Raw genomic sequence first — 15,393 nt, forward strand, 5'->3', positions numbered from 1 at the left:
CCCCCGGACCAGCGCTCATGCTTCTCCCCGCTTCTCTTTCATCGCCTGCTTCAGGTGTACCTCCACATTTCGTGTATCGCTCAACGGACCCACACTTACAGGCTTTCGTAGACAAATTTAGCTACGACTACCGACAGGTCAAGACAAGGCTCGAAGCTGCAACCGACCAGCCCCACTCTCGATGGTATCCGGTTATACTTAGAAGAGTTCCGCAAGAATATGCCCCCCTCCTCTCGTATCCAAAATGAAGGTGGTATTGCGAGACAATCAAAGCGACTTCTGAAGAAAACTAAAGCCAAACTCAGAAAACTATCTTATCTTGACGACTCTGAATCTTCGGACAGCTCCGACGGCGATACAGATTCTCTGATCCAGTCTCCCTTCAAGAAGATCAAGAAATCCTCCCCATGCAACAAGATTCCTCGAGCGAAGAGAGCCCTCCCTCCCCAGCAAGGTTGAAGACCCAATTCCTCAGCTGACGAGTACTATTCCTAGTACAAAAAATGCACCCACCAAGCATAGCAAGACCAACTCAAGGCCCCCTCCGATTACGATTGCTGACGCTCCCGAGCCTGTCAAAATCCTCGACACCCTCGCTAAGATGTGTGCTGGTACAATACAAGGAAAAATCACCGGAGATGATCTCCAAATTTTCCCATCACTCATGGACGACTTTGACCTCATCGAAGGATACCTTCAAGACAAGCAACTCCAATACCACAGCCGCATCCTCCCGTCCAAGAGGCCCCTCAAGGTCGTGATCCGTGGACTCCCGCTATCACACCCCACCGACGAGCTCATGAATGATCTGAAAGGACTTGGCTTCGACGTTGCGAAGGTGTTTCAAATGCAAGTCGGACCAGAGAAAAAGCCCCTACCTCTCTTCATAGCGGTCATCAACAAGAGGGAAAATTCAGATGATATCCTCGGAGTTAGCCACATTGGCTATCTCCGCATTTCTGTCGAGCGTCTCCGGCCCGTCTTCACCCATCCTGTGCTACAAATGCCAAAGGTACGGCCACACCGCTGCCAAGTGCTACAGGACCCCACGCTGTCTTAAGGGTGCTCTTCACTGAGAGTCTGAAAGATTCGGATCTAATGTTAACCTACGGGGAAAGTTGGAGCTTGTTTTACAAATTCCTGTGAAGTTTTAGGATCAATTTTTTTTCTGAGTATTTTTCAAGACTATGTCTGTGTCTTTTAGTTTTTACTTTTTTGATGTGTCCATTCTCCGATTTTTTAAAATTCGAGAAAAAATGAATTTCTTCGAAAACGAGGTACTGTTGGACATTTCGCTCTGTAAAACATCTGCAACTCGTGCTATCGAAATTTTAAGAACGCCCTGACACGCAAAATATTTCCAGCTCTCTTTTGAGATCTTGTTTGAAATAATGCGACCATTTTTTAAACAAATATCGGGTTCTAACTATTGAAAAAAATTTCAAAATACGTTCACTTTTTGCATTCGCTCCGCCTACTATAGTAAACTCCCCTTTTTGAGGGGTGAGCACTAATGGGGTGTAAGATTTATTACCCTCTCATTAGTTCCCCTCAATGACCTTCGCTGGACGTCCTTTCTTCTTTCCTCTTTTCCTAAGGCTTTCTTGAAGAATCAAGTGCCTTTGAAAGTGAATCCATATAGATGCGTGCTATTAGCTGCTAAATTAGCAACATCTGCTTTTTTTTTTTCAAATTTGTGGTTTGAAAAGAAACAGATTTGAAAGGGATATTTCTAAGTCAAATTGTTTATTAACAATATAATGAACATTGTTACAATGCTTTCGAATGCGAAAAGTTGTCATTTTTTCCCTTCCAGTAGAAAAATATTTTTATATATAGATTAAATCGTATTCCAGATGCTAGGTATTTTGCATCGTTTTACATGTGTTTTATGTTACTACAAATGTACACACATAAAGTGCTTTCCACAGCTCAACAAACGTTTTTGAAAATTATTTGTGTCTTTAAGAGCCAGACTCATCAAATTTCTTTAGAAGGTAGATACACATGGAACATGTAATTCATAATATACAGTAAAATCCATCGAATTTCAGAATCGGGACTGGAAATTTATTTGGTTAAAACAAGTATTTCGTTGCATTAGTATACGTTGTAATAGGATTTTACTGTATTTCTCTTTAGAAAAGTTCCTAAGGAGGAAAACGATGCATAATTTGACCCCAAATAGAGTCGTGAAACGTTTCTTATGGGGTCGCAATATTACTCCTTCTTTTAAGACATGTACGATATTATACAGTTTTTAAAACATTACGTGAGAAACAAAATAGCATAATTTTTATTTTCCAGCGCAGCAATGCGAATCGTGATTAATTTTATTTTTATTAAAGACTATTTCCTAGCTTACATTTTGTGTCATAATTCCTGCGTTTTACCTCAAGTTTTTATTTATTGCCAGAAACAATGAAAAAAAAAGTTAAAATACTTATTTTTAATTAGCTGTTTTGGAAATAGCTTAAATATATCGATATTGTGATTAACTGCAGGTTTTGAGTGTTTCAATCAAGAAATCATGTACTTGTGTTATTCCATACTTTTTAGAGCGAATCAAGCTTTACAATTAAAAAACATGTTTTATATTTTTTGAAGTACGTTGCTTAAATATTATTTCTCCAACCGCGCTAGCATTTTTGGAAAACAACTAAAATTCAGGACAATATTTATTCTTCCAGAAAAAAATAAGTTTTTTTTTTTTTTTTTTTTTTTTTTTTTTTTTTTTGTTCGATTGCGAATGCTTATTATCCTTACTTGAACAAAGCTGATGTTGCTCTGATTTTTCAGATTGTCATGATGACAAGAATAACTCTAGCTCGTTGTTTCAATATTTACTAAGAAGTCAAATTTTCGTCGCCATGGTTACTAATCGTTTGTACTCATTCAAGATTTCACTTAAGTAGATTTTACTTTTAAAAGAGGGGGTGTAAAATTACATTTCAGAAAAAAAAACATCAATGTGGATGAAATTAAAAAGCAAAATTTCATCCAAATACAAAATTTCCAGATTACTAATACCAACATTTAAGATTGACAAGAAAACAAAAATTCAGAAGGCTTTCTGATGTCTTCAAAAAATTTTTCACAATACAAATAGTTTTTTTTTTTTTAATTTATCTTTATAAGAATTTGGAAGCTGTATTTTTGGAGAATAAAAATACTTTTTAAAAACATTTATTCAGTTGCGGAAAACATTCCGTACACCAACATACTCATTAAATACATAGAAAATCATGAAAAATATATTAGTAATTTAATATGATTCGGTTAATATAAAAAACACACCGTGATATAATTACTAAGCATTGTATGTATTAGTTTTAATGACGTTTTCAGCCTTATGTTGCTGATGAAGCTAACAAAGATGTGAACAATATAGAATGGGGGTTACAAGTTTTCACTGCTTTCTGTTTTCATTCTCAGAAGCTAGATCAGCATTTTATTACAGTGTAGAAAAAAATTAATTACAGGCATAAAGGTTTTCAGGTCACATAAGACCCCCCCCCCCCCCTTAAAAAAACATTATTAGAGATCGTCTTGAATTTGGTTTTTATGGCTTTAATTTCGAAAAATTTCGGGAAGGGAGTTTGCAAAAAGTCCTTCTTTGACCATAAAAAAAAAGTCGTCTAGAATTGCATTTTTGGAACTTTGATTTCAAAAACCTGCATGTCCCCGAACGTTACTAAAGATGGCCTACAATCATGTTTACTTTGAAAATTTTGCCTCTCCCAACATCACACTAAGACTGCGTTTTTAGACTATTTCAAAAAATTCCGGGGAAAGCTTCCGAACTCCCCGTTTTCTAACAGAATTGAAGACAATCTGAAATTGTGTTTTTGGCGTTTCAAGTTCAAAAATTTGCTGGTGGAAGATCTCAGGACCTCTTACTTCCAAATACTACCAGAGATCGTCTAAAACTGCATTTTGAAAATTTTATTTTCGAGAAAATTAAAAGGCATAGCCCCAAACAGAGTGCTTGGAAAAATAGGGCGTATTTCTGAGTAAATAGTATGTTACGATAAAGATCATGTTAATTAAATATAGAAATGGTTCCCTCTCCTAAACAAGAAGCTAAATCCTTTCTCTCGCTGTATTTACATATTACTAGGAGTCAATAGAATAGAAAATGTGGGATCTCAAAAAAGATTTTTGTTCTATACGAATGAAAATTACTTGATAATCATTTGATTGGAACATTCATTTTATTCTGTGACTGAAGACACGATACGACAATTTTTCGGCACAGAAGTGCGTAACACAAAACTTAAAAAAAAAGTTTGTCTTGTTTTTTTTTTTCTTCTTCTTCTTTTTTTTTTTTAAATGTGAAATACCCTTACTTGTACTTATAATTGCTTTCCTAAATGTAAGCTGTTCATTTTCATTTTTGTTGTAACTTTATGTATTTCCTGCAAATCTGTTTCTTGCCCTTTTTATATTTTTTTTATTATTGATTCATTCAATGCAAGATGCATGAAAACGAGGCAGAGCGATAAAAACTTTGAAATCTGGCAGGGCGAGGCGTTGAGATTTTTTTCTCCTAAGTATTTCAAGTTTTTTTTCAGGCAGATATATTTTCGTGCCTCCTGAGAAAAAGGACAACCTTTAATATTTATTATGACAACTAACGAGGATCAAACACTGACAAGACTTATTAGAAAATTTTAATAAAAACTCAAAGTCTTGAAGCAGAAGCACTATATACACTATATGACCAAAAATATTGGAACACTTTTCAAAAATTCACATTTTTAGGGATTTCTCGAGAAATAATTGACCAATTGCTCTATAATTTGTTTCACATAAAATGTATACTCTAGTTGTCATTTTCCTATAAAAATTAAGTCTGCTATTCATTTAGGGGACCAACAACAAATTGAGGAAAAAAAAAGGTTTTTTGATCATTTTTCATTGTAAATTGCTGGGAATAAGCTATAATTTTCTGAAATGAGTTAAAAATCTATCCAAAACTTATTTTTATATTTTTGTGAAAGTATGTCTTATACCCATGGAAATATAAGCATTTCTCTCAAAAATGCAAAATTTTTTTGAAGGTTTTCGACTCATATTACGCAGAGTATTTCGTCAAACGTTACTAAACTTTTAAAATATTTGACAGCATTTTAGAAAAACATAATAATAAAATTTGAAGTTAAAATATTGAAAATTAATATGAACAATTAAAGCTATTAATTTTTCACTGCGCATCTGCGCATCTACGAAGGATAGCAATTTATAACGTTCATAATCCAAAGCTCAGATACATCCTACAATCCATGAAAAAAATTCCACCGCAATTTCTTTAAAATTTAAAAAGTTATCAGCGATCTAATGAGCCGAATTTCTATAATTCTAGGATAGGCGACGAATGGTAAGGGATCGTTAGCAAACTGGCAACACTTTCCTGCCATCGTTACAGAGTGATTCATGATAAGAACGGATTATTTGTTGCTGGTCCCCTAAATGAATAGCAGACTTAATTGTTATTGGATTTGACGTCTGGAGTATACTTTTCATGTGAAAAAAATTACAGAGTAGAGAGCAATTGGTCTTTTATTTCTCGAGAAATCCGTAAAATTGTGAATTTTCAAAAGTGTCCCAATACTTTTGGTCATATAGTGTATGTAATACCTCATGTATTTTGCCGAATTTAGTAACTGGGAATTTGAGACTCTAAAAGTGCTAGGTTTAGCTTTATTCCAAAATTTCATTGTAAGATAGTTTACAAACATTGAGAGTGGGGGGAAGGGGTGATATTTGCCTTTGAGCTTGGAGCAGGGTGAGCACCCCTGCATACAAACAAAGATCACAGAAAAATCTTTAATTTTTCAAATTCAGGAAATCCTTATCCGTAGCCGTCCGCGACTTTGCCGTTGTTATGCTCAATTTGAAATAACTTTCACCATAACAACCCCTTGAGATATGCTATCGTAGCCTTCCCATCTGCATATAGTAATTAGATAAATAAATAAATATTTTTTCAAAAAGAAAAGGATTCAAAGATAAAGATTGGAGGAATTTTCTGGTCACCAGTGGTGAGAAAAAGCAATTATAGTAGCCACATTTTTTCTAGTCGCATTTGTAAAACAGGTAACTAACCAACAAAGTAGTATTTAATTTAGCACTAAAATATAAATATTATCAGTTCAAATAAAGGTAAATGTAACTAATTAAAGGCATTAATGTTTATTGTACAATCAAGTATTTACTATGCAAAGAGGATCTAGTTTTATTTTTATGAAGAATGTTTTCTGGTAACTCGGATGAGGTTGGGGAGAGTGGCAAACAGGCAGCGGAAGCGAAACAATTTCGCCAACCGGTAACTAGTATTTTTAGTCCCCACTTTTATTCGGCACTCGATTTTTCAAATATATCAAGTAGGATCATCCATTTTTAAAGAATTTTTTTAGTTAGAATTTGGAGTTCATTTCGTTAAAATTCAGTGTGGTCGTGCAGGCTATCTTTCTTTTTTCCTTCCTTTTTTTGAAATCATCAATTTTCAATAACGAACATTTTTCTAAAAATAAAATGAATTTATAAATTTATTTATTGCAAATATTCATTCGTTAATTTTTCCTAGATGAGATCTGGAACCGTATTAATGAGGAAAAAAATCTTCGTTTCAAAAATTAATTTTAGTGCGAATACAAATAAATTAATATCACAAGCAGGATTGCAAAATGCGCGGCAATGTAAAATGCCGCACCTTTTACATTGAGTTATTTTTCTTTTACCTATGTAGTCAAGACTCAAGAGGGAAAGAAGTAGAATTTCCTTGGAAGGATCTGTAAAAAGCTGCGGTTTCATTTCGCCGTCAGCTATTACCTCCTTCGACTACTCTGCACAGCAGGGGTAGCGTCCGGTCTGTCCCCCTGCAAAATGTGACAGGTCACATGATCCACACTTCCATCGGTCACCGTTCGTTCTATTGGTTGTTGAAGTGTCAATCATTTCACTGATGAGCACTGCTTTCGTTTAAAGAAAAAGCCCATTTTCAAGCGAGATCGTTTTTCTTCCCCACTGAAGAGCAGCCTTAAGCAAACCTTTAGCAATATAATGCACCATATTTTAATATACGACTTTAATATATGTTATAATTAAGCAAATGCAACATTTTAATTTATTTTTATCTAATTGTTTATTTATTTATAAGTCTTTAATTTTCACTTTCCCCATAGTTTGATACTAAAGTCTTTAAGTCCAAAGATCCTTCATCTGGTATTTCAAATGGTACAGTGGATGAAACAACCAATGGTGAAGAGACTAATGAAAATGAAAACACAAACCAAACAGAGGAAAAAAGTGCTGACATAATTGCCAAACTGTGCAAATACATCTGTGCAAAAGATACAACTGATAGGATTCGAACTCAAACCACTCTTTTCCATATTTATCATTTAGCTCTTCATGATGAATGGTTTCGTGCCAGAGATCTCCTTCTTATGTCACATCTTCAAAACACTATTGAGCATTCTGATGTTTCAACAATGGTAAGTTCCTGTATAATGTCCTGTAAAATATTCAATTTTTATTTTGAAGCAAGTCTTGATGAGCAAAACTGTCTTGTATTTACCTTAATAAGGTTGCCATGCCACAGAGAAACCTGGAAAACACAAAAAATACAGAAAATTCAAAAATCAAGAAAAAAAAAAGACAAGGGAAATTTCAAAATATATAAACTATCAAAAAATAAATAAATAAGTAGATAAATAGTAATTAAACAAACAAAATAAAATGCAAAATAAATTTTACCTTAGGGTTTTTTTTTTTTTTTTTTTTAATATGTTTATCATGAAAACAACAAATATTTTGTTTCATTTGACATGCTTCTCTTATGCTAATTTATTTTAAAGACCATGAAATTTGTCAGCAGTATTTATTGTTCTGCTTGTTTTTTGCATTTTTTATCTTATAAAGTACAAGGAACGAATGATTAAGAGAAGCCTTTCATTATTTTTTTATTTTTTTTTTAATCCAAAAATATAAAGTTAAATATAAATCTTCAGTTATATACTATACTGTTATTTCAGTTTCGATGAATTTTATATAAGATTCCTCTGCCTTTGTATAGAAGTTTGGTAAGACCTCATTTGGAGTTTGCTGCTCACTTTCGGTCTCCTTATTTTAAGAAAGGTATTTCTTTATTGGAAAGGTTTCAAAGAAAGGCTACTAGGTTAGTGATAGGACTTTCAGATTTAGATTATGAAGACAGAATTTAAAGTCACAATATGTATAGCCTAAAAAAAAAAGAAAATTCAAAGGGGACATAATTCAGGTGTTTAAATTTTTCAAAATGAAAGATGTTGATGGGTTGGGTTTTTCACGGAAAGCAAGGCGAGGGGTCATTGTTTTAAGCTATTCAAGTCTCGGGATGATCCGGAAATTAGGAAAATTTACTAGGTTAGTAGGTTGTGGGCACTTGGAACAGATTACCATAAGAGGCAGTATTGAATAAGGGTGTAGATAGCTTTAAGAGGGCCATTGATCTTCATTGGGGACTAATAAACTGACTAGGACCAGCCTAGCTGGACTTAGAACCTGTTGCTGGTCATCACATTTGTATTTATATATTTTTCCTATAAGCAAACTGTCAAGGTACTACTAATCATCAGTGTTCGCTTGTTTGTAATGCTGCATATTCATACAGGGAATTTTTCCTTAGATTTGAGTGGCAACCTTTTTACTTAATCCTGAAAACAATGTTGAGACTTCCTCTTTCCCATGAAAAACTGCTGTTTTGAATGATATTGAATTTACTTGTTTTATGTTTCTTTCTAGATTATATACAACCGAGCTCTTGTGCAGTTAGGACTTTGTGCCTTTAGACATGGTTACATAAAAGATGCTCACGCAGCCCTTTTAGATATTCAGAGTGGTGGCAGAGCCAAGGAACTATTAGCTCAGGTAAATTCAAATATTTCAAACAACTACATGGAAAGACACAGGTTGATATACTTTATTAGCTGATTGGTTCCATAGTAGAAAAAAAAAATCACCTATTCATATCAAATTTAAATTTATTTCTTTGTTAAAATAATAGGCACATATTAGTTTATTTGTCTTTTTTGTTAGCAAATGTTGCAGAGCAAAAGTATTATTCTTCTGCAGCACCATTAGTTTCATGAAAAATCTTTAGTTTCCTCAGATTTTTAAAAAAAAAACTATTTCAGATTTGAATATGCAAGTTAGCAATCAATTTTAATTTATGTAATGTGTTAAAGAGACAATTTGGTTCTCAGTTTATTTATATTTTTTCCTGCTCAACTATGACCCTCCTAAACAAGACATGGTGTGCAAAAAGTTCATTTTTGTAAATCAATGTCTTTCTTAATGCTGTAGAACATACATAATTTTTGCCTTATGGACTGCAATCAACTGGATAACTTACAAAGGTAGTCAACACATAAAATTACCAAACACTACAAGCATTTTTTATGCACATTTACTAAAGCACCATACACTGAACACTGTACCCATATGAATAATTTATGCTTTAAATTCAGTTTGAATTTAAATCATTAATTTTGACATTAAAAATTGTAAATTAACATCAATGTTAATTTACAATTTTTATTTTAAGTTGCATTAAAATATGGAGTTAAAGAAGCTGCTATTTCAACGGGTCACATGTTTGAGTATTCATGATCATCCCCTCTATGAGCTGATCCAGGTGTTGTGTTTTTAATTCCAGAATGATCCCTTGGTCTAAAGGCTGGATTTTTGGTGTATAGTGTTCAGAGACAGAAAGATTTATATCTTTCTAGAAAAAGATTTTTCTATTTCAAGGAAATATAAAAAGTGAAAAAAAAAGTCATCAAGCAGAAAGTAAATTAACATAAGGAGCTACAACTCATAAATTTTTCAGAAATCAACATGCAACTTTCAGGGAGGAAAGGGTCAATATAGAGAAGTTGATCTCTATCCAGTCAGCCTAGAGAGGTGGTCAACTTCGGAGGTTCTACAGTGATGGGTAAAATTATAAGGACAAAAGAAAAAAAGCGCAATCTTGGCAACAGTTGGGCGGAAAATTATGCGCCTTTTATGGCGGAAAACCAATGATAAATGTAGCATTTTTTAATTGGTTTTTATGGAAGTATATGAGAAACTCATATTTAAAAGATGCATTGTGATATGGACAAAAATGTTAGGACAACTGTATGTGTATGTTCTAAAAAGCATGTTTGTAATTTACATGGTTTTTGTTGTACACTCAACAACTCATAATGATATAAACACAGGGGCTCCCAAACATTTTTGTTTCCGTGGAACTCCCCCCCCCCAGTCTAGGCAATTCTTTTGACTATTTCAAGAGAATTTCTTTTGACTATAGATTGTACCAAAACTATTCAGACACTAATAATCAAACGCCAGTGTTCCAGAACAGTGAATGAGACGGCTAAATTTTACTCTAGGCGTTCTAGGACAGTAAGATGTAAAAAAAAAAATGGAAATAAAACAGTACAAATAAGAAAATTACCCAACTGTTTAAACAGTCATGAATGGCTCAATCTGGCAGGGTTTTCTTCAGAATTGAAAATTAAAATCGAAACAAGAGAACAGCCTGAAGAGTAAAGCTTAACATTTTTAGTCATACGTTGTGTAATAATGATAGTAGAAAACTCAAATCAGCAAGAAAATCCATAAAATAAGAAATCAACATGGTGCAAGGTGGCGACAGATCAGGGAAAAGCCATGGAACTTTATTAATCAGGGAAATATCAGGGAATTTTGAAAAAATAACAAAAAATCAGGGAAAATTGATTTTATGAAAAAAAAATTTTTTTTCTTGCTTTACAAAATTAAGTACTCTAATTCCCTACGTATTTTCCGCCAATTATATGTTCAAAAAAAAGTAAAATTAATGAGGTGCGATTATACACTGCCGCATATTTGTGCATCTTTCTTTCCTCAAGGTTCAAGTATTGAATCTTACTTATTAACCACAGGATGAACTTCCTAAGATTGCTTCTGTGTTTGTTAGGTTGTTTATTTTACCTATCTTGAAATTTCCTTTTACACTTTCAGTGCTATGTAAAATAAACTACCATACAGGCAAAGAAGAAGCCTTCATTAATGCCTTAGCTCCTTTGCCTTTATTCCATTGTCTCGAAGTAATTAAGTACTGTAATCACGATTTCAAGAAGAAATCTTTGGTTTTTGAATTAATACTATGCAAGCTTAAAAGTTATTACTTCTTTGCATTTTTAATTTAATTGCTAAAATTGAACTTTCAGTAAAAAAAAAAATTTGTTTTTTCCCGTTATACTATTTGTTGACACCGCAGATTATAAAGGCTTTCTTTTCTTCAGTTTTAAGTAATTCTTTAATTTTATAACCAAGTTGTATTCTTCTTTTATATATTTTGAAATTAACTAATTGCTTTTTTCTTCTTTCTTGCATTTCAAAGTTGTTTGTTACAAAAGCAATCTAAGATTTTTTTTCGTTACATACTGAAATCATTTGAAATAGAGTTAACTTGTGTACTTAAGTAAATATCTTTATTTTTTTATTTTTAAAATGCTGTATTCATTCATTAAAACCTATGTTCTTGATTAGAGAAAAACTCCCTAGAAATGGATGTCAAATGGTTTCATCTGTTTTGCCTAAATATGTCAATTAGTTATATAAGAATAACTACATTACTTCTATTCTTTCGCTATTACTTGTTATTCTTGCAACAATCATTGTACTATTTGAAAACTTAGTTCAAAATCATTTCAATTACTTTTTAGTTCTATCATAAATACACATATGTTTTTAAGAGTAATTTTAATAGTTTCTTAAAATTCTTATGCTAAGTGGTTTCTGGAAGTAAAGTTTTTTCCTTTTAATTTTCTATAATCTTTCCATGTATAAAAATTTAATATACTGTTTTGTAGGTCCCCCCCCCAAAAAAAAGGTTTTTTTTAACCATTTTATTTAAAAAGTAGCATTTTTTAAAATATATCTTTAGTTCAACAACTTTGCACAACTTAAAACATTTAAAATACTGTTTTTTATACAAACATACAATGGATTTCAAGTAGAGCAAAGAAAGAAAACCATTATCATTGGTAACGTAAATCAGGGAAATTTGGTGAACTTAATAAGTGAAATCAGGGAAAAGTCGGGGAACTTTTTTTTCACTGTTCCTGTTGCCACCCTGTGGTGTCAATTTGAACCCTGGCCTAGATAGTTTTTCTATCTCTGATAATCTTGTGTCATTATTTTATACAAATTAGTAATACGTAAATACAAAGGAGTAAAATCTGTTTGGTGCACTATGGCATTTTTAGAGTTATAAAATGTCTAAGTTTCAGTTCGAAATTGCTTGAAATTCAGTTGGACCCCCATCTGCATATCTCATAAACCCCCAACTTTTTCTTTTATTTACATGGACCCCTGGGAGTCCACGTGGACCACTTTGGGAACCACTAATATAAAAGAAAAAAGGATAATAAGATAAACTTGCTCTAGAGAAGAGGAACATTAACTTGCAATGCAATTCTCGAACTGTTTGACATGTAAAATAAGAAATAACAATGTCAAATAGCACAAATTGCAGTTTACTGCAGACACTTTTTGTGGACTTAATGGAAAATTTGGGGTATTCTGCCACACACGAAGCATACAAAAATGGTATTCAATATCGTAACAAGAACGATCTAATTTCCTCTGCCAAATAAGTCTGGATAAAAAAATTTTAAGAGTGTTCTTCAAAGTCTATGACAACAAGACTGACTTATTGAGAACAAGATAGAATTTATAAATTATTCGCATGTTTCTAAGCAAAACATTCATTGTCCTTATAATTGTATCCAGTTAAAAAAATGACATTTTATATTAGGTATGGCAAAGCATTTACACTTTGCAATGATCTGCAGTTCACAGAGATTTTTAGAATACCAAAAAACAAACTTTTTAGGAAGATTTCATTAAATTACTTCAGAAATACTTTATCTGTGCAATTTTCTGTTTTTATAATTTTGACCACCACTGTACTATATATGTCTTGCCTGTTTACAATTAGTTTTTTGATCCTAGGAATTGATGTTTCCAGAATTTTCTTATTTAGCTTTAACCTAATTTCTTTGTAAAAACATTGTAAGACAAATAGATGATCCTTGAATGAAAAAGAAGTGTTTTTAGGAGTCTTGTTTAAGAAAGACGTATACAGTGAAAACTGTGAAGTTGACCACCCTCGTAATTTGACCGCTTTTTTCAGGCACAGAACTAGCCCTTTGTGATATAGTAATCACATATATTTTCATAGATTCGCGTTTTTATTTCATGTGTTTGGATTTTCTAGTTAATGGCGTCTTTTCAGAGTTTTTGGCGGCCATGTTTTCCCTTCTTCCTGCGATGCGTTGTCTTCCGCCTCTTTCACTCATTGGCCGTAGGCGTGGTCTAGTAGGTGATGTCATTTTCCCGCGTTCCCATTCGCTGCGCTAAGTGGCGCCGCGTATGGATATCTGTTTTTCACGCGACCGCGTGGGTTTTTAGCGGGGATGTCTCAAAAATTTTCGTGATTAGTCATGTGCTAGCCATGATATGTGACGGAGCGTTGTGTAGTGAGGAGCGCGGACGCTTGACCTGTGAAGTGTCGTATGAAATGGCGACGATGGAGATGAAAAATCTGGATGCATCTGCCTGAAAAACGATGTAAATTGTGAAGTAATTACACAGGAGCCATGGAGCCCTGTGTCTTTCAACAAATGACGGTTTAGTTCCAAAATTGATGCAGTATTTAACCAAGAGTTTCTAAAAAAAAAATTGAAAAATGTTCGCGTCCACGTGGAAATAGCTCCGATCCTGCACAGATTGAAATCATATTTTTTCACATTGTGACCCTTGCATAAGATCAAAGAGGCGAGTGATGTCCCTGTTTATGGTGAGAAAATGATAGTAGAAGCGGTTTGTGCGGTCGACATGAATTTAGTTCTGACTCCCGCTGTGCCATTTTCTCCGTGAGTAATAGAGCTTTCTCAGTCATCGCCGTGGTTATAGTAGCCAGCTCCATGTGGTTTTACATCATCTCCCTCGTTGATGTCACTACAATGAATTCTTTTGCTGCAACAACAAGCTGCGCCTTTTTTAGTCTCCCCATGTGCGATGCACATCCCTCTGCTGTGACAACCTAATTCCCTGCAATAGACTGGACTTAGAACTTAACCTACCTTAATTTTTTTTACATTTTAATCTTTTATATTTCATTCCTTGTTCTGCGGGAGCTCCCTAGGATCTTGGTATTCGTCGTGTAAATGATGATCATCAGAATAAATTTTCACATGTGACGCGAAAAAATTGTGCTTTTTTTGTCTCAACAACATTGGGGTAAGTCAAACTTTTTCTCCTTGTGTTCCACATAGGCACCAAACATTGAGACGTCCTGGAGTTTTGCGGAAACACTTAAAATACGATCGGCCTACATTTTTCCTCTTTTTTTTTTTTTTTTTAAGTTGGTGGTTTGTTTTCTAACAATTCGAAATTTTAACCACTTTTCCACCACACCCTTATCATGTAAATCAACTTTTGTAAGTTGAACATCTGTTTATGTTGACCACTAAAGTAGTGCACCGCAAGTGGTCAACTTACTCAGGTTTCACTGTACAGTAGGGGTGGATCCAGACAGAATTCTCGGAGGGGGCCATTTGGAAAAGTACGATGCTTTGGAAAATTTTTGAATTTTACAAATATCAATATTGTCCGAAAAACTCTAATCGGACCTCGAATCAGTACACTCGTAACACATATCGCACAAATACATTTATTCACAGGACACAGCACATAACAAGAAAATATTTACACAATACATAATTTCATGGCAAATTTGCCTAACTAATGCTCAAAACTCGAAAATAAAACTCAATAACTCAAAATGAAACTCAATAACTCACTATTTCATTTTATAAAATCTCTCAAGTGTTTCTCGCTTCTCAATACTCAAAATACGCCATCCAAACTCACATTTTTCAACTCTAATCACCAAAACTCTTATCGCACGCACATTCTAAAGATATTTTGTTGCCAGCTCTCGGAAAACAAAACTAAATAAAAACAATTTCAATTACGCATTTCACTAGTAAAATACAATAAAATTATTATAACGAGGAATCTCTTAACATTCTCCCACCTTGCAATATGAAATTTACCAATTTGTATTGCAACACAAAACTTAAGAAATATTAATTAGGTCAAAAAAATTATAACAGTTCAAATGAAACAGAGTTTTACATCTTTAAACGTTCAGGTACTCTAATCTTTCTCCCATATCTGGTTTCTTTCAAAAAGGGCCGAGTGTTGTTAGATGTTTCTTCTCCCACAAACACGTCTGAAGGTATCCCAGGCTCTTTTCTCCTTCCTGAGAAAAAGGTTGTTTCTGCAGAGGTCTCTTTGACCAGCGAA

At 33.5% G+C, this 15,393-nt stretch overlaps 1 protein-coding gene across 1 annotated transcript in view; it reads left to right on the forward strand.

Moving 5' to 3' along the window:
* The first annotated feature begins 601 nt into the window (after window positions 1-601).
* Window positions 602-15,393, forward strand: part of LOC129228464 (eukaryotic translation initiation factor 3 subunit C-like) — a 40,068-nt gene continuing 25,276 nt past the window's right edge. Inside the window, exons 1-3 of the mRNA XM_054863145.1 lie at window positions 602-1,012; window positions 7,188-7,499; window positions 8,788-8,913. Coding sequence (XP_054719120.1) covers window positions 602-1,012; window positions 7,188-7,499; window positions 8,788-8,913 — 849 coding nt within the window. The remainder of the gene's footprint in view (window positions 1,013-7,187; window positions 7,500-8,787; window positions 8,914-15,393) is intronic.

The sequence above is a fragment of the Uloborus diversus genome, chromosome 8 (genome assembly GCF_026930045.1).
Source record: "Uloborus diversus isolate 005 chromosome 8, Udiv.v.3.1, whole genome shotgun sequence".
Taxonomy (NCBI): Eukaryota; Metazoa; Arthropoda; class Arachnida; order Araneae; family Uloboridae; genus Uloborus; species Uloborus diversus.